This window comes from Urocitellus parryii, chromosome 9 (genome assembly GCF_045843805.1).
Source record: "Urocitellus parryii isolate mUroPar1 chromosome 9, mUroPar1.hap1, whole genome shotgun sequence".
Lineage (NCBI taxonomy): Eukaryota > Metazoa > Chordata > Mammalia > Rodentia > Sciuridae > Urocitellus > Urocitellus parryii.
Window position 1 is genome coordinate 11,068,834 of NC_135539.1, and position 19,259 is coordinate 11,088,092.

General features: G+C 47.2%; 1 protein-coding gene and 1 pseudogene across 1 annotated transcript; one reads left to right on the forward strand and one right to left on the reverse strand.

Annotated features, from left to right (window-relative positions):
• Nucleotides 1-6,915: 6,915 nt before the first annotated feature.
• On the reverse strand, nucleotides 6,916-7,913 carry LOC144257037 (protein Tob2-like; annotated as a pseudogene).
• A 4,083-nt stretch (nucleotides 7,914-11,996) lies between these two features.
• On the forward strand, nucleotides 11,997-18,058 carry LOC113197070 (uncharacterized). Its single transcript, XM_026409273.2, has 2 exons — nucleotides 11,997-13,922; nucleotides 17,866-18,058. The coding sequence occupies exon 1, from the start codon at nucleotides 12,282-12,284 to the stop codon at nucleotides 13,872-13,874; it is 1,593 nt and encodes a 530-aa protein (XP_026265058.2). The 5' UTR covers nucleotides 11,997-12,281; the 3' UTR covers nucleotides 13,875-13,922; nucleotides 17,866-18,058.
• Nucleotides 18,059-19,259: the final 1,201 nt, after the last annotated feature.

Consider the following 19,259-nt stretch of genomic DNA (forward strand, 5'->3'; position numbering starts at 1 on the left):
GCCTTCTGGTAAAAGACAGGACTGCGATGGGGGAGGGCAGGAAGACCACAGCCACATCTTCCCACACCCTCCTGCCTCCCGTTTCTCTTCTGTCCAAGGGTCAGGTCGCTTCCTCCAAGAGGCCTCATGAGCCAAGAAAAGCGTACACAATAGGTGCCCGATACAGAAAAGAAGTGACTATTGTGTGCGGTATCTGTTGCTTTTTGACTCTGATGCTCTAGCTAGCACTACCCAATTTGTCACCAATTTCTGTTGCTTTTACCTGATAAGTAAACTGCCAATGGAACCCTGCATACCACCTTCTATCTCCATGGCCAGACTCTAGGAACCATGATGCAGTAGGTAAAACTGCCACTCTCTGGCTATTTCAACACCACCGGCAGCACAGATGGGTGACCTGAACACAACCTGAGTCCCCTTTCACCGGAAAGCACTAAGGATCAGAGAAGCCAAGTGAAGTACAGGAACCCAGATTCGACCTCATTTTTACATGGTGCCCAACCTCTCTGCCTCCTTCTATGAAAATTCAAGCTTTGATTCCTAGCCTCCCACCTGGAGGAACACTTTTCCCACTGGAGTGTGAGCTCTTTGGGCAAAACCCAGGTCTCCTTCCTCTTGTGTGTTCAGCCCTTCTCTGCCTGGCCCACGGTAGGTGCTCAGTAAAGGCTTTCCCATATACAATAAGGGTTTCAGATGGCCCAGGACTTGGGGTTGGAGAGAACTTGAGTGACAAACCTCCGTGTGCTACAATCATCAGGAAATGAGCCAAGATCCCCTTATGTTGGCACTCAGCACCCCCTGCTCAGGGTGGACCCCCTGCAGACAGCTAAGTGCCTTAAAACTGAAGTGGAGGGACAGGATGAGGAATCAATTAACATGAAGAAGAGAAAGGTAATCCTGAAACCTACCTCACTTCCTCAATCATTCATTCATACATTCATTCATTCATTTGCTTAGCAGGGACTGACCCCTATACTGTGAAGGAGCACAGGGAGATCAGACCAATCCCCACATCCAGAAGATCTCTGTGGGCTGAAGGCACACCTATGAAAACACCAAGGGACCAGAAGATGTGACTAAGCAGCCATAGAGGGCAGCACAGGGCTGTGGTCTCAGTCTGGGTGCCCCCTGATACCCCTGAAAGCAGGATTCTGGACCAGTGGATTATTTGGAAAGCGTATCCATGGAGCAGAGGGAATTGGAAAAATGAAGAGATAAAAGCTGGAACATGGGTGGGTTCTAGAGGTGACCACAAGAAGGGTCACTAAAGTTTGGTCTCAAAAGGATCTCCTAGGGGTTCATCTATTGCATCTTAATTGTCTGCCAAAAGGGATAAACGGGAGAAGCCTTTCCTGCCCTCCCCCCACCACCACTCCTTTCTCCTATTGGTTGAGGGCAGCCCCCTGGGGGAGTGGGGGCAGGAAGCCAGAGGTTCCTGAATCTGGTCAAAGACCACACGGACTGTTTGCAAGAGTCCTGCCTGGAATCCGAGCGGAGGGGAGAGGATGTGAGGTGGAGGTGAGCCATGGTCCGGCTCTTCTCCCAGCCGGGTTAGCAGTGGCACTAGAGTCAAAGAAAACTCTCCAGCCAGATGTCTGAGCAAAACCTTCCAGAGGGGATGGAAAATGATGAGAAAATAAGAGAAAGCACCCTAAGCAGAGGAACCTGCCCCCCCTGGGTGCACATAGAGATTCCTCGAATTCGGGGGAGGGGCGGAGGCAGGGGAAGACGGTGCAGGCCTCCACCTGGTGGACAGTCTGGGCACCAAGATCAGCCAGGAAATGAATGGAAGGAATATTTGTAGGAGTGGAGGGAGAGGGAGAGTGTGTGTGTGTGTGTGTGTGTGTGTGTGTGTGGCTGGGGGACTGGTCAAGAAGAAAGTTCACACCATAAAGCAGGTCTGACACCCGTTTGGACCATAGCCTGTTGACTATCTTTGAGGGTCCTCTTCCCATGACAGGTTTATTTTGGTGAGATCTCATGTTTTTCTGAGCACGTTTTGTCTTCTACGACATTCTGTGGACCCTGATGAATGTCAGCGTGTGCTTGCATCTGTGTGTATGTGTGTGTACACATAATGATGACACAGCAGACACTTTTTCATAACCATCTTCTGGTGGAGGCTGGATTTTAATAGAACAGAGTCCTCTTTTTTTAGAACAGTCTTCTGAGATGGAGATCACAAATCTTTTGGCCCAAGCTATGTATAAATCTTAGTTTAATTTAATCAACTTCAATGAACATCTTGTGTTTGTTTGTTGTTTTGCAAGGCTTTTTGTTTTTTGTTGTTTTTGGGGTACTGGAGATTGAGTACAGGGGCACTTAACCACTGAGCCACATCCTCAGCCCTTTTTATTTATTTTTTATTTACAGACAGAGTCTCCCTGAGTTGCTTAGGGCCTCATTAAGTTGCTGAGGCTGGCCTCGAATTTGAAATCCTCCTGCCTCAGCCTCTCCAGCCACTGGGATTATAGGCATGTGTCACTGCACCCAGCTCAATGAACATCTTTTGATGATCAATGTGAAAACATTTTCATTTTAGAGTGAGAAGGGCAAGTGCCCAGCATGTATCAGACATGCATCTGTCAGTCTCTTCATCCTCATGATATCTTCAGAAACTAGTAGGATTCTTGGCTCACGCAGAACAGATCTGAGGCCCGGAGGTGGCCCCACAGGGACTTGCTGTCAGAGCTGGGGCTGCAGGGACCAAGGGAAGCATGGGCAGGTGGCTGGTGAGTACAGAATGCTGGGAGGTGCTGGGAGGCGCCCAGCTGGGCAGTTGACCTTCAGCCTCAACCCCTCTCTGGAGTCCACCTCACTCTCTGGGTCTCCTTGGGGCATCAGAAACTCAGGCAGACAAAATCTCCTGACAGGAGCCACATCACATTCCTGAGCTGGGAAAAGACAAGCCTATAGAATCCTGGGGGAGATTTGCCTTTTTGCACATTAATCACACAATAAAGATATCACATTTACATATTTAGTGTTTATTTTTATTTTTTTAGTTGTAGGTGGACACAATACCTTTATTTATTTTTTTTACCCAGTGCTGAGGATCAAACCCAGGGCCTCACATGTGCTAGGCGAGTGCTCTACCACAGAGCTACAATCCCAGCCTCACAAATTTACTTTTTATAGTGTGAATTTTTGGTGTGAAAAACAAAAACTCATAACGAAGGTCAATGTCAAGGAGGTCTCTCCCATGTTCTTTTGTGGGTGTTTTATGCTTCAGATCTTACACTTCAGGCTCTTGTCCTTTTGGGTTTGGTTCTTGTGGATGGTGTAAGACAAGGGTCCACTTTCCTTCCTTACTTGTGGAAATACAGTTTCTCAGTGGCATTTATTTAAGAGACTATCCATTCCCCATTGTGTCCTCTTGGTGCCCTGTGGAAAAACTAGTTGACCATCCAGGTTCATAAATGAGAATAATTCAGCCGGCCATGGTGGCACATGCCCGTAATCCCAGCGGCTCAGAAAGCGGAGGTAGGAGGATCACAAGTTCAGATCCAACCTCAGCAATTCATTGACACCCTAAGCAACTTGGCTGAGACCTGTGTCTAAACAAAATTTTTAAAAAGGGATGGGGATGTGATATGGTCCCTGGGTTCAATTCCCAGTTTAAAAAAAAATGGCTATCTGAAAAAGCCAATACATCAAAAACCATATGTTTAGCAAATCTAGGGGCCTCACTCTGTGAGGCACTGAAAAAGGATGCTACACATGTCTTGCAGAACCAAGGTTACCTGGAATCTGCAGGTGGACTTGACTTGCTTCTGCAGATTATCCATTTCTTCATTTCCCCCCATGATTTAAACTTGCTTTCATCCGACAAGGCACCATCTTGACCCCATTTTATTTATTTATTTGTTTGTTTGTTTATTTATTTATTTATTTTGATTATATATCATGTTTTTAATACAAACTTTAAAAAATCTGGAACAATATAAACTGTACAGAGTTGATCAATCTTGTTTTTAAACTAAATCTCTAACACACCAATGTCCCATTCCAAAATATTGCACAACATTCTGAATACAAAACACTTGACTGTATTCCTCCTTCACTAAAGAAAAAAAAAAAGTCATTACCCTGCTCCCCTGGCTCCTTTCCAGTTGCTTCAATGCCCCCTCCCACTCTTAGGGAGATAATTAGAGAATCTATAGCTCCCTGCATTGAGAAAAAGACATCATTCTGGACTGACACTTTACATTCTTCACAAGATAATCCATCTTTTGATTTGTTCCTGGGAAAGAGGGATAGATAGAGGATGGGGAAAGGGGAGAAAAAGGTTTATTCTCCTCTTTTTTATTTTAAAGTTTGTTTTTCCTGAAAAAAAAAATAAATTCTCTCCTCTTTTTAAGAAAAAAACCTTGAAAAAAATTACAATTCTTATGTTAAAAATATACTTATATTATATATACCTCTTACATTTGACAAATGTAGCAAATTATTGAATACAAACGGACATCAAAAAATGTAAAAAATAAAAAATTCCTATGAAAACCAGGTAAATTAGTGCAGATTTTTGTTTGCCTTCTTAAAAAAAAATAAATTTGAAGCAAAAATGCCTAGATTTCAGACGAGACAGACTGAACCAGGCCCAAAAGCCACTGAGCCATGCTCCTGAACACACATTATTCTTTGTATTTCAAGAGACAGGAAGGGATTGGTCTCCCCCTCTCCCTGCCTGTGGAGAAAAATGAGCTGGCCTGGGTGCGGGTGGTACCAGTGCGTATGTGCACAGGAGGGGCCAGAAGGGGGATAAGGCAGCATCCAACCTTTCCCAGAGAGGAGCTGTCTGCCTGGGTCTGTCACCTGCATGGGAGCTGAAGATGAGGGACAGGGTGACCCAGACTGGGCTGGCCCAAGAGGTCTAGAGGAACAGATGGTGCTGGGCTGAGAAGCCAGGGCCTTGCCCTGATGGGGAGGTGGAGCTGGTGCCCATTATAGGGAGGGGAGGCCGGCAGTGCCTGTCTGGGCCAGACTCACTGCCACAGCAGGACCCACTTGGGGTCCTGGGAAGAATGGAGTGGGGTGGGGTGCCAGGACTTTGGTGCTTTCTGGTGACGGAGCCCTGATGCCAAGTGCCCCATTACCAAAGCACTGTGGCTCAGAAGCTATGCCATGGAGTGGGAAAAAAAAAAACTCTTCTGCAAGGAAGGGGAGCCAGTGCCCTTCTGTATCACAAGTACAATGGCTGGGAGGACCACATGCCTGTCCAGCCTGGCCTACCCAGGAGACCATGCCTCATAGCATCAGGGTCCAGGGTAGGCAGGGTAAGGGCAGTGAGGGGGATGGCAAGAGAGAGGTACCCAGAAACTATCAGGTAGGGACACAGATGGAGTGAAATAACACAACCAGAAGACCAAAAGTCACAATGCAAGGCTCAGGACTGCTCACGATAGGCACTGACTGACTCCAAATGCGGGTCCTATCTCCCTGTCCCCAACTCCCCACCAATGGAACTCAGGTAAGCAGCTCCTATCCTGGGTAAGGTGGCACAACAGGGTCACTGAAGTCTAGGGACTCTCTTAGGCAACAGAGGCTTGGATATTCCTTCTACCCTTCAGAGCTTATGTGTGTGTGTGTGTGTATACACACACACATATGCATATTGTGTGCGTATATATATATATATTTTTTCCCTATATATATGTGTATGTATGTGTGTGTGTGTGTGTGTGTGTGTGTGTGTTTCTCTCATTTTTTTTCCTTTTTGATCAAAAACAAAAGTGCAGATCCCTCTGCTGTCTGGAAACTAGTTCCTTCTGCAGTGCTTTCCCCTGGGAGTGCTTTAGGCTCAGCCAATGTCACCCCCTCCATACTGCCTTACAAAAAACTGACAACCCACCCCCAGCCCATTCTCCAACCTCATACATAAATAAGCACTTGCTGCAACCCAGAATCACATCCAGAGGGAAGTTTCACATGGCTTGGAATCCTTTAGAACAGGACAGCAAACCACACACACTCACAGGGGTGTACATGTACACATACATATACGCGTACACACACACACACACACACCCCTTATTCCCACCTCCTAGCCCGAAGCCTCAAGCCCAGGGAAGAAGGGCTGCATTAGAGAAAGAGGCCATGCTTATGAAGGATGCTGGGTGTCCAGAGCCATGATAATCGCCTAGGCCTGTTGGGGTCGGTGGGTGGATGGGGCCACAGCACAGAGATGAAAGGATTTCAACAAGACAAAGTGCAAACCTCCCTGTAGTCACCAGACATTAGCTCCTGGGGAAACGTGCCAAGTGGCTAGCCAGAAATTCCCTGTGGCCCAGCCTGAGAGGGAGTGTGGGCTGGGGTCAGACCTATTTGGGGGGCAGGGCCCAAGAAGTCCTGCTGAGGTTGGGTGGCTTTGAGTGAGAGGACAGCTGGGGGACAGTCAGTGAAATGGGCCAGCCTCTCCCTACTTGGGAGTGGTTTGGCCCCAGCTGCAGCTCTTCCTTCCCTGTGAGCTTGGACACACCAATCATAACGGAGTGTGAAGGAGGGAGGAGGGAACAGGGAGCAGCAATTCACATCTGGACCATTCTTAGCACAGGAAGCCACTAATTAAAGATGTTATATAGAAAACCACATGTGAAAGAAAGAAAGAAAGAAAGAAAGAAAGAAAGAAAGAAAGAAAGAAAGAAAGAAAGAAAGAAAGAAAGCAAACCAACCAAATAAATCAGAGGCAGGCAGGAAAATGGTCGGGGTAGAGGGGGTTGAGTTAACCAGGATTCGGTGTTTCAGGAACCCACTCCCACTCCATGCCTGGGCTGGATCTTTCTTCTAGAAGTGAGAGTGAGAAGATTGGAAATATTTTTGTACAGTTTTCTTTTCCTCTTTTTTTGGCCTTTCCTCTCCTTTCCTTTTTCTTATCTGTGGTCGTGGGTGCTCTTGGCCCTCTGGGTGGAGGAGTGGTCAGTTGGCCAACACAACAGGCTGGAACGGCTGGCTGGGGTGTTGCATGGTGTTCAGGTTGTAGCTCAGGCCTTCCACAAAGGGTGTCTTCTCCAGGAAAAGGCTGTTGGTGCCACCTCCAAATACCTGGGCCATATGGAAGCTGCTGCTGTTACAGGTGCTGGCCCCACCACCTGCAAAGGGTGCTGAGGTGCCACTGCCCTGGCCATCAGCCGCATCAAAGAAGAGGCTGGGCGAGCCACCACCATTGTCCATGAACTCCTTGGCATTGGGTGAGAGCTGGGACTGAGGGGCCGAGGTGGCTGTGATGAAGTTCAGTGAATGCATAGACAAAGAGAGGCTCTTGTGCTTCAGCAGGTTGTTGGTGGGTGAGAGACCATGCGAGGCTGTTGCTGTGGTGGCCGCTGGCCACTTGCCCCACTGCTGGCCACGCCCCCAACACTAGATGCCCCTCCACCCTTCTTCATCTTTGTAGAGCCAAATTTGGTGGCAGCGAAAGAGGCAATGGTGAAAGTAATGGGCTCGGCAGAGCGAGGGATGAAAGTAGGGCTGGGTGACTGGCCGAAGGACGGCGAGGGGGAATTGGACAGAGAGCTGTCCTGGCTGCCAATGGGCACAAATACCTGAGCATCAGGGTTGAAGCTGCTCTTGATCTCCTTGTCCAGCTCTGGGGCACGACTGCCCTCACTGTCATCCAGGTACAGCACTTTCACAGCCCTTGAAAGGGTCAATCCAGACACTCAGTTCCTCAGGCACATTGGCCCGCACATCCTCCACTGCCAGCCGGCTCCGCTTGGCAGCCAGCTCTACCCCAGGGTCCACCATCTCCCCAATGTGGACGCAGGGGAAGCCAGAGCCCTTGAGTGGTTTATCAGGGTACCAGTGACCTTCAGATTTCTTTTTCAAAAGTCTCCAAACAGGTCTGCCCGGTGCAGGGGGCAGCTTGTTGTATAAATAGGAAATGATGAAGTCCGGGCCACTTTAATCTCGAGCTGCATGGTCCTTTCCTAGGCAGAGAATCAGTGCAGGGCACGTGCACAGGCCAAGGGAAGTGGTTGCAGAGGTAAGATGGGCAGACTTGGGCTCCGGATGGTTTCGGGTCTCCGCGGCGGCGGGATGGGCTGCCAGTCGCCAATGTGTCCTTTCCGTCGTTGAGGGCTAGGAGCAAGGAGGAGATTACGGGCTATAACTCCTAATATAATTCTTTCGGCTTTTTTGGAGGTCGGACTCGGCGGCAGCGGATGGATGGACCGCCGGCAGGCCGGCCGGCGGCGACAAAATTAGGATGGCGGCCCAGAGGGTGGCTCACGTCGCGGGGCGGAGGACGGACTGACGACCTGGCCCTCCTGGCCCCACGTCGCCCTAGCCACTAGCTTTTCTCCGCCCACGACCCGCACCCTCCCGCTCCCTGGCCAGAAGAGAGCAAAGTCAATGGAAAGTTTCACCCTTAGCAACTCTGCACACGGATCCTTGACACCATTTTAAAGCATCTTCCCATGGTCCCCTTATCCTCACAACCGACACACACTTTATCCGTACATAAAAAAAATATAAAAACAGCACCCTCCTTTTTGTGCATGTGATTCATCTTCCACTAAACAGCTCTCCTAATCATGGTCACTGTTTGCAGGGTTCCCAGAAATGTTCGTGATCCGAGGCTCCTCCCAGTCTGCCCACCACAGTGATCAAGAAATGTGCAGTAACTTTCAGATTTGTAAACATAAATGAAGGTTGTCTAGTCTTGTGCGAATTCTCTCTCTGTATATATTTCCTCCAAACTTTTGTTCCCATATCTTCCATAATTGGGTCTAAAGACTGCACAAAGGTTTACCAGAAAACCTGTGTCAGGGGTTTCCCTTTAGGCTGGTGTTCAGTCTCTGAACTCACTCATAGCTCCCTATTTCCTTAGTAGTCAACCTCAGTTTCTTATTTATTTATTTATTTATTTATTAGTTTTCGGCAGACACAACATCTTTGTTCGTATGTGGTGCCAAGGATTGAACCCGGGCCGCACGCATGCCAGGCGAGCACGCTACCGCTTGAGCCACACCCCCAGCCCTCAACCCCAGTTTCTGCTCTGCCTCTGACAGTTAGTTGCTTTGGGGATTCCACCTGCTTATATTCCTTCATTTTCAGCTTCCTGGGATGGGAAACAAATACAAATGACCCAACGGCCCCTGAAAATTAATGTATTACCGGCCAGGCATGGTGACATACACCTGTAATCCAAGCAACTTGGAACCTGTAATCTCAGCAGCTTGGGAGGCTGAGGCAGGAGGATCAAGAGTTGAAAGCAAGCCTCAGCAACTTAGTGAGTCCCTAAGCAATTCAGTGAGACCTTGTCTCTAAATAAAATACAAAAAAGGGCTGGGGATGTGGTTCAGTGGTTGAGTGCTCCTGAGTTCAATCCCCAGTACCAACAACAAAAAAAAAAGTATTACCTTCCCACCAAGCATGAATTCTAAGGCCATAACTGGAAGGTCCCTCCTCCAGCTTTCCTGTAAATGCACAGACCCACAGACACAATCAGTGGAGAGGAAGCCTCCCATTGGGGGAGAAACACAAGTCACCCTAGGTTGCTGGCAGGTCCTCTGCCACTTCAAGCCTTTCCTCTCAGCTCTGTATTTCTGCTCACCAGGAAACAAGTCATTTGATATACAATAGCATCTACTTGACACCTGAGCTGGTGAAAACCCATTTCACTGCAATGTGCCAGCACCAGGCTGACCAACACATCCCAACTCAACCAAGGAGGGTGAGCAGGGCATCGGGACTGTCTGTCACTGCTGTGGGGAGACCTGATTCTCAGTGAAAGCCTGGTGCCATGACATGGGCAATCATCCTGAGAAATCTTTCCAAGACACGGTGCCTTAGTCCTGAAGTTTGCTATGGGACATTGCCATGATTCAAAAGTATAACTAACTCCTGCCACTTACTTTATTTATTTTTTTGTGCCACTTACTTTAAAGATGCAGAATAAGGGCAAAGGCAAATCTCTGTGCTGGCAACCTTTAACTCAATGAAAAAATGATGTGAACTGCCAGAGAGCCAGGAGGGGTGCCATTATCTGGAAATAGATGACAGCTGGCAGAGTGTGTCTTCGGTGTCCATCTATTTAAGAAGGTAGAGTCCTTGATGGTGAAGGCAGCAAGGGCCATGGTCTAGAAGGGCAATGTGATCATCTCAAGATGAGCACACTGATTTACAGAATCCAGAAAACAATATAACCATCTGGAAGGTTCTATGTCATGAAATGTGTGAAACGCAGATCAGAGGTCCACCGGGAGGGTGGTAGGATGCAGGGGAGAAGTAAAAAACAAAACAAAACAAAACAGAACAAAAAAACGGAGAAAGATTCCATTGGAAGGGATGGATGTGTCTATGTCCTGAATGGGGATAGATAGGCTGGGACACAGAATCAGCAGCAGCCCTTTTCGGGCTAAAAGGCAGAGGACCCACTAAAGGGTGGTGGTAGGGGATGGCTTGGCAGGCATAGGGGGAACCAAGTCAGAGCTGACCTCCCTGGACACTCCCTGTGGCTCCTCCTGGACACTCCCTGGGCAGAGTGAGGGTGGGGGCGCAGATGTGTGGCCAAGCAGCAGAGTGTCCTTTCTGGCCCTCTCTCCTGGCTATGGAATGGAACTGGGAGATCCCCCAGATTCTGGTGCCAAGAGAGAGCATCTGGACTGGGGATGAGGGGTGATGGTAGAGGGAAGGCGTTTTGCACAGATGGATTCACTGAGCAGGCGGAGAGCACCGAGGTGGCGGTGTTGTCACTGCAGCTGCTGTTAGTGTTTTATTACCTGCAACCCCAATCTTCAAGCTCACCTGGGCCCTCCAGAACAAAGGACTTCTAAGGAGGGCAGCAACCAAACTCAGAGGGACAAAAATACTGTGGCCTTGGGCTGACCTTGTGGCTCAATGGTAGAGAGCTAGTCTAGCACATGGGAGGCACTGGGTTGGATCCTCAGCACCTTATAAAAATAAATAAATAAATGTATTGTGTCCATCTACCTCTCCAGACCTTTATATCTTTTGAGACAGGTGTAAGATTAATATTTTCTTTTCTGACAAAGTTAAATCTGTGTCTGAGTTTCCTAATATGTATCAAAAATGGCAGCACACCCTACTACAGAAGAAAAAATTGTCTTGTCACAGCTCCCCAGTATATTTTTTTTTAAAGAGAGAGAATTTTAATATTTATTTTTTAGTTTTCGGCGGACGCAACATCTTTGTTTGTATGTGGTGCTGAGGATAGAACCCGGGCCACAGGCATGCCACGCTCTACCGCTTGAGTCACATCCCCAGCCCTCCCCGGTATTTCTAACACACAGGGTCTCGCTAAATTGCTGAGGCTGACTTTGAACCTGTGATCCTCTTGACACTGGGATTACAGGCACGTGTCACAGCACCATGCGGGGTCAGTTTTCCTATTTCTTGCAGGGGATGGGTACTGCGGACTGAACTCAAGGGCACTCGACCACTGAGTCCCATCCCCAGCCCTATTTTGTATTTTATTTAGAGACAGGGTCTCACTGAGTTGCTTAGCACCTCGCTTTTGCTGAGGCTGGCTTTGAACCCGCGATCCTCCCGTCTTAGCCTCCGGAGATGCTGGGATGACAGGTGTGCACCACTGTGCCCATCTTAACATCCACTTTCAATTTAAAAGTAGTCCCACACTTGAGTCCAAGTACCGAGGGTCTGGAGATAAACGTAAGCGAACTCGGATCGGCAAATAAAGAATCCACCCGGCGGTCTGCCACTACCCAGCGCAGGTATGTCTTTAGTCACCGCTTTGGGGCAGAGAGATAAGATGGGAATCAAGATCTGCCAGACCACAGACCCTAATTAAGTCACCTCTCCGCTACAACAAAGGAAAAACACTCTTTTCGGCCAGTGGCTGCACCTGGGGCCAAGCTGGTGGGGGAGAGTCCTTATCCTTTGCTGTCCTTCAAGACCCCACCCTAGCTCAGGAAGGTGAGGTCGTGGGGAAAAGAATGCAGCTAGATCCCTTCCCGACGGCCGGTGGAGGGTGTGGAGAAATAATTTCAACACACTCAGTGCCCGAGGGTGGCTGGCCGAGCTCCCCGGTAGCACGCCTCCAGCCCGACACTGGAGCGCTGCGCAGGCGCAGAAGGCGGGCGGTGGCGCGTACTGCGCAGGCGCACATCGCCGGGTCCAGCTTTCTGTTCTCGGGCCGGGGCAACCTCATTTCCCCCTCTCGCCCCGCCCCTTGCGTTGCCATGGGGATCTAGCGGCCAAAGCCGGCCTGTGGCGGCGCCGCTGGCCTGCCTGGTGTACTTTTTGCGGACGTCGCGGCGGCGACCGTGGGAACCCATCGAGAGTTTCCGAGTAAAACCGTCGGGATGTCGGGGAAGCGGTCGGGCCTGGGCCGTTGCCGGCATTTCTTCTGGCTGGGCGTCCTCTTCGACACCGTGGGCGTGGCGGTGCTCTTCACCGGCGTCTTCGCCGACCTGCTCTTCTACGACATGCTGCTCTACCTGGGCTCCATCATCATCTTCTTCAGTCTCCTCTGGTGGGTCTCCTGGTACACCGGCAACATCGAACTGGCCTCCGAGGACCCCGCGCCCAAGGCCGCCCGGTCCCGGTCGGGCTCCGTGGTGGAATCGTTACGCCGGAGCGTCAGCATCCGCTTCTCCCAGACCTTCGAGAGCTTCTCCCAGACCCTGGAGCTGCTGCGGCGGCGCCGGAGGGGGCGCTGGCCCAGGTTGAACTTGAGGAGTGGCTCCCAGATCTTGGTGGTCCCCGGCTCGCCGGCATGGGGGAGGAAGGACCCAGACTGGAGGCTGCGCGTCGCGGACGTTAGCCAAGGGGATTTGGGCCCCTTGCCTGAAGGTGACGGAAGTTCCGAGGCCGTTGGCTCCTTGGGGCTTACAGCTGCGGGGAGGACCCATCTGGAGCGGCCTGTGTTCCCTGTGGAATCCATAGAACTGCGGCCGCCTTTTCCCGTCCTGCCCTCCAGGAGCCAGCCTGTGATTTCCTTGGTCTCGACTCTTCAGCCTTGCGCCCTTCCTGCTTCTAAGAGCGAGTTTGTCGTTCCCTTGCCCTCTGGAAGCCAGCCTCCAGATGCCCTCCCCTTGACGAGCCAGCCAGGGGCCCCTGTGGTCGCCAAGAGCCATCCACCGGTGCCTGGGTTCTCCCAGGGCCCCTTCCAGGTCCCGGTGGCTGCTGAAAGCCACCTTCTGGTACCTGTGGCCTCTCAGAGCCAGGCTCTCCCTCCGCCCCGTCAAACTCGACCTTTCAGTGTTGAGGGTTCTGGAAGCCAGGCTCTGACGCCCCAGGCCTCTGAAATGCCACTTCCGTCTACCCAGTCTTTTCAGGACGTGGACCTACAGTCCCGTCCGAGTATCGAGGACTTTGTGATCCTTTATCGCTCCCACCAGTTCTCCAGCACGGTAGTCCCGATTTCTGCAAGTCAGTCTTCAGCTCTCGTGGATATTTCTAAGAAGATAGTGGCTCAGGTGTTTGAGAGTCTGAAACTACCCCAGAAACTGTCTCAGGAGTTCCCTGACACTATGTCACCTGTCCCTGAGGCTGCAGATCTAGCCGCTGAGTCCCGGCAGTCTCTCCCGACTCACAGCGCAGGTCCAGCCGCTGAGTCCAGGCAGCCTCTCCGGACTCGCAGCGCAGATCCAGCCACGGAGTCCCGGCAGTCTGTCCCGACTCATAGCACAGATCCAGCCACCGAGTCCCGGCAGTCTCTCCCGACTCATAGCACAGATCCAGCCACCGAGTCCCGGCAGTCTCTCCCGACTCATAGCACAGATCCAGCCACGGAGTCCCAGCAGTCTCCCTCGACTCGCAGCACAGATCCAGCCACGGAGTCCCAGCAGTCTCCCTCGACTCGCAGCACAGATCTAGCTACGGAGTCCCGGCAGACTCTCTCCACTGACAGCAATTTAGCTCTGGGGGCAGCAAAGAAAAGTCACCCTTTTTAGTAGGGACCAGACCTCAGCCATTTGACTGGCTGCACAGGCCTCTGCCAAGTAAGTGCCTTTGGACCAGGTTGTCTCTTAACAAAGTTAGTGGAAGTGAAGTGCTTTTGGCCTTCATGGGTTAGTCATTTTGAATATTGATAGTATTTTTGTTGTTGTTATTGTTCTCCCCTCCCCTCCACACACACTTTGGGTACTGGGATTGAAGCCAGCACTAGTGTTCTGAGTGGTTTTGCCCACTCAACCAGATAAGGAAATCACTTCCTTCTTTTAGGCTTAGAGAGAGTACCAGTTACATTCTTTTGGGAGCAATAAGGTCTGGGGGTGGGTGGGAGATTTCGGTTCTGCAAGGTTTCTGGAACAAGAAGATTTAAGGTGGTACAGGACACATTAAATGACGTTGAATCCTAGGGTAGGGAAGTTATTCATTTTTTCAGTCCTTTTGCTTTTAACAGGGATGCTTACTAAGTTTGGGTGTAATGCTCTTTTAACACCTCAGTAATGCTTCAGTGGGCAAAAACCGCATACAGCTAGAATTTAGTAATTATGCTCACAAACATCTAAGTGATACTGGATTTCTGTTTACAACAGGAATGGATGCTTTTTGAAATACATTTATTTAAGTAAAAACTATTTAACATGAATCATTTTAAAGGTAAGAGTTAATTGTACAAGGGAAACTTCACATATTCTGAAGTTTGGAAAACACTTGGCAGTTTGTACTTCACATGAGCTTTCTACTAAACTACAATCCTTGTTGCTACCCTGCTTAGTGAATTTATGGGTAAGGTTGTTGAAGTCAAATTCCATTTACCTTCCCAACCCCTTATCAATTAGAAAGGTAGGAAGAGCCTGTGAAGGTTAGAATTGGTGACTTTCCTTCCCTTTGAATTAAGTGTTTCATAATGGTATACTCTGCTTGAGTTTCCTGGTCTTTCTGTCTCCACTTTCTTGCAAAAGTTAACTGCTCTAGGGTATAGGGCAGAGCAGAAAGGTGTGATCCTTGTTGTCTAAACCTACAGACATGCTAAACATATCATTCAGGAAGATGTTCCTCCTTAGTTCATATTATTGATTTCATTCCAGTAAGGAAAACAACTGAATATGAGGTGGAAGTCATACTCCTTATTTCCTTAAATTTTTTTTCCAATTCCCCTTTAAGAGAATGTACATATAAGATATATATTCTGTAGGTGATCTTTAGAGGAAAAGCATTTTGGCTATTTTTGTTTAGCTAGTTTTGTGTAATTTGAACACTTGGATTATAACATGAATTCAATCAGAGACCTATATTTATCTAATAAAAAAAAAAGGTGGAAGGTGGCTAGGGATGTAGCTCAGTGGTAGAATGTTTGTCTAGCATACTTAAAGCCCTGGGCTCAATCCCCAGCACCACAAAAACTAAAACAAAACTACAAACTTGCTATCCAAGCTACTTAGGAGGCTGAGGAGGGAGGATCACAAGTTTGAGACCAACTTGGGCAACTTGGCAAGATCCTGTACTCGCCAAAACAGATAGAGGTCAATGGTAGACGCTTGCTTACTATGTGGGAGTACCTGGGTTCAATCCCCAGCACTGCAAATTAAAAAAAAAAAAAAGTAGATAAAAAAGAAGTAAACCACAATCCCAGAAGGAAAGGACTTAGTGTTACTGGAAGAGGGCACTCTCCTGTTCAAAAACGTTAGTCTTTCAAATAATTTATATGATTGAAGTAATTCTTCATGCAAGTCTTAGAGACTTGAACACTTACTAAGTGACAGGAACAAGATAAACAAGGATGAAAGAATGCAGATCTTGCTATGGGAAAGCTTTGTGGTCTTTGTTCTCAGAATCAAAGAAATAACTAACCAGTATTATAGCTATGGAAGGAGGAGGGCGTAGGCTCATTTGCAGACCAATGAAAGAATTATCTTCTTGACAGAAAAAGTCATGCAGGGCCCTTGAAGTAATTAATTCATTGATGAGGCATTTATTTAGGCACTAGGGATTCAGAGCTACATACAAGCACTCAAGATCTATCAAGGGAGACAGATACAGTGCTTTGAGAATACAAGCGCAGCTGAGTGGAGAATGTCTGAAAACCCTGAAGTTCATTGGATGAAGATGAGCAAGAACATTCCTTGAGAAGGGAAAAGCATCAGGAAAAAGGCACAGGTGTATATAGTCTGTGACTTGTTGGGAACACATCTAGGAAAGAATAGCCTGACTCTAGTTCAGGATAAGTGAGACTGGAGGTGGAGAGAGAAATGACTATGGAGTGTCTGAAGGTGAAGTTAAGGAGTTAAAATGGGGCTGGATGGTAAAGCGTCTTTCCAGAGAATACTATTAATCTCATAAGTATTTGGGAAGCCTTTGAAGGCTTTTTAAGCAGGGTTCAATTCATAATTTCATAATTTCCACTTCTTCTTGTGGCCTACATTGTAAAATAATGGCAACAGGCCAATAAGAGAGATTGCTAAGGTCTCTCTCTTACATTTATAGGCTGAAAACAGACCTCTTTGGTACTAATAGCAGTTTCTAGCCCAAGTGTGGGCTCCATGGGATTCATCTTGTAGAACACTTTCAGGTGTTTATTTTTTTGTACATAATATTTTTTTCTTTAGAGATGACATTATGTGAATAAACACCAAGTCTATAACACGTTTCTATATGTTGGTGGTCAAGTAAGTACTTACCTAAAATGGGGATCCATAGATTTTTTTTTTCTATAAAGGCCAAGCTTATAAGTATTTCAGACTTTGTGAATCAAAAAGCAAAATTGGGAGTGTTATATGGCTATTCTGATTGTATCATTTGGAGGCATTCACCAGCCAAGAATAACTGGCTCAAGGGAGACAGGACCTGGAGGATTAGACCTCTCACCAACACTGGTGCTTTTTCGTTCTGCCTCAGTGACACCCAGATCTGGGCCCTCCATTTTTCTAGCTTGGTTTGCTGGCCTGAGAAAAGGTGAATTGCTGAGACTCTGACCCCCAGATTTAGAGACCACCTTTTATGCCTGGTACCTGCCATCATAAGAGTGCCTCAGATACAGGGCTGCCCAGATCCTAGGATCTTGAAAGGCAGGCCCTGAGAATGCTTAGCTTGAAACTGATGCCCCAGCTTGTCGTCATTTTTTTTTTTTCTCCCTGTAGTTCTTTGAGTCAAATCCAGGGCTCTGCACAAGCTAGGCAAGCACTCCACCGCTAGCTACATCTCCAGCCCCCAACTTGGTCTTTGAGGCTCATATTGAAGGTCCACAGTGAAACAAAACCTTGGGGTGGGGAGGGGTGCCACCAGTATCTATTGAATAGAGGTGCTGGCAAACATCAGTGCACAGAATACCCCACAACTTACCTGGCCAAAACCTGCTTGGCATGAAGCTGAGAAACCCTAATCTACAATAATGAAAGATTGCTCTATTTTTCTTGGGTTACTCTTAAAAAAAAATCTTGTTCCTCAGGTGACTCATTACCTCTTAGATAGTAATGGTTTTTTCTCTAGTAGACCATGAGAATCTTATTCATCTTTGTATCCCCAATTGTGTTATTTTTTTAGTCAACACACACATGAAGCATTTAAAAATAATAACTGTTGGTTGTTTATAATACACTACACATGATACTAAGTGATCTATGGGCATTTTATCATCACTACAATTAAGAGTTAGGCACCACTGTTACCGCCTTTTCAAGCTTTGATATTAGCAGGTTAGGTAATTTTTCCAAAGTCACACAAATAGAGGAGCTTAAATAGATGTAAAATGGATGTATAATGTATATATGACAAGTTTTCCTTCCAAATTATACTTGTTAGACAATCTGTCATGTCTCATTTAAGCTATAATCTATATAATATATACTCTATAGAATCTAGATAATCTATCCTCTACTTCACTATTTAAAACTCTACTGGTAGAGAGTGAGACTCAGCAACTCCCTAATTTCCTTGTTCATTCCAGATTGTCATGTTTATAAATATCACCTCAAATAAAAATTGCTTCTTTCTTTCCAGAACTGACCAATGTTTCTACAGATTTAACTGCCAACTTTATAAAAGCAACAGTACTTAGTCTAAATCTCGTTTTGGAAACTTCAATGTGGAGTCCTGACCCATCTCAGATCATAGACTGCCTGTGCCAAGTACACCTGTTTCAGTGTTGGGGACAGTTTTCTAACTTTGGAGAATAAAGTTATTTATTGCCAGAATTGTAAGCCTTAAATAATTAAATAATTTGCTATTCCAAACAAGCTTATTTTTTTTTAATAAGTTTTTTTTTTTTTCTTTTAAGTTGGGTTGCTAGGGGATGGGGATGGGGATGGGGATGGGGAGTTGTTTAATGGGTATAGAGTTTTAGTTTTACAAGATGAAAAAGTTCCAGAAATGATGGTTGTGTTGGTTGCACAACTACGTGAATGAGCTTAACAGTACTGGGTTCAATCCCCAGTACCCCCCTCCAAAAAAAAAAAAAAAGAAAAAGAAAGTAAAATTCCCATAGAAATGGACATTAAAAATTCTACTCCTTGTACTTAAGGATACTTTGTGACCTCATTAGGAAATGGCTATCAGAAAAGGTTAACACATTTAATGTGTTATAATATCCTACCATGTAGGTGTGGATGCCCACAGATTGAGTTTCCCTTTTCCCCAAGGATTTAAAATCTGATTTCATTGTCTATTTTATTTAATTTTTTGCAGCTGGGGATCAGACCCAGGGCCTCTTACCTGCTAGGAAAGTGCTCTCCCACTATACTATACCCCCGATTTCTTTCTTTTTTGATACTGGGGGTTGAACCCAGTGGTACTTAGCCACGGAGCTACATCCCCAGACTTTTTATTTTTTATTTTAAGACAGAATCTTGCTGAATTGCTTAGGGCCTTAATAAGTTGCTGAGGCTGACCTCAAACTGTGATCCTCCTGTCTCAGCCTTCACAGCCTCTGTGATTACAGCCTGCACCATCACACCCAGCCTGACTGCATATTTTAATGATAATCTAATATTATTCATTTAGAATCCTCCTATGGGGCTGGAGATGTGGCTCAGCGGTAGCGCGCTCGCCTGGCATGCGTGCGGCCCGGGTTCGATCCCCAGCACCACATACCAACAAAGATGTTGTGTCCGCCGAGAACTGAAAAATAAATATTAAAAAAAAAAATTCAAAAAAAAAAAAATAAAATAAAATAAAATAGAATCCTCCTATGGATTACTTGTGTAAGAATGCTCTAATATAGTTTCCTTTTAAAATTTGTAGTTATAGGTAAAAGTGGGGTTTCTGTTTGTTTTGAGGTAAGGGCTTGCTGTGTTGTACAGGGGACCTCAAGACTCCTGGGTTCAAGTGATGCTCCTACTTCAGCCTCATGAACAGCTGTGACAATAGGTACCTATCACCATACTGGCCTAAAAGTG

What these genes read in the sequence shown, in the direction of transcription:
- LOC113197070 (XM_026409273.2), top strand. Translation starts at nt 12,282, where the DNA reads ATGTCGGGGAAGCGGTCGGGCCTGGGCCGTTGCCGGCATTTCTTCTGG.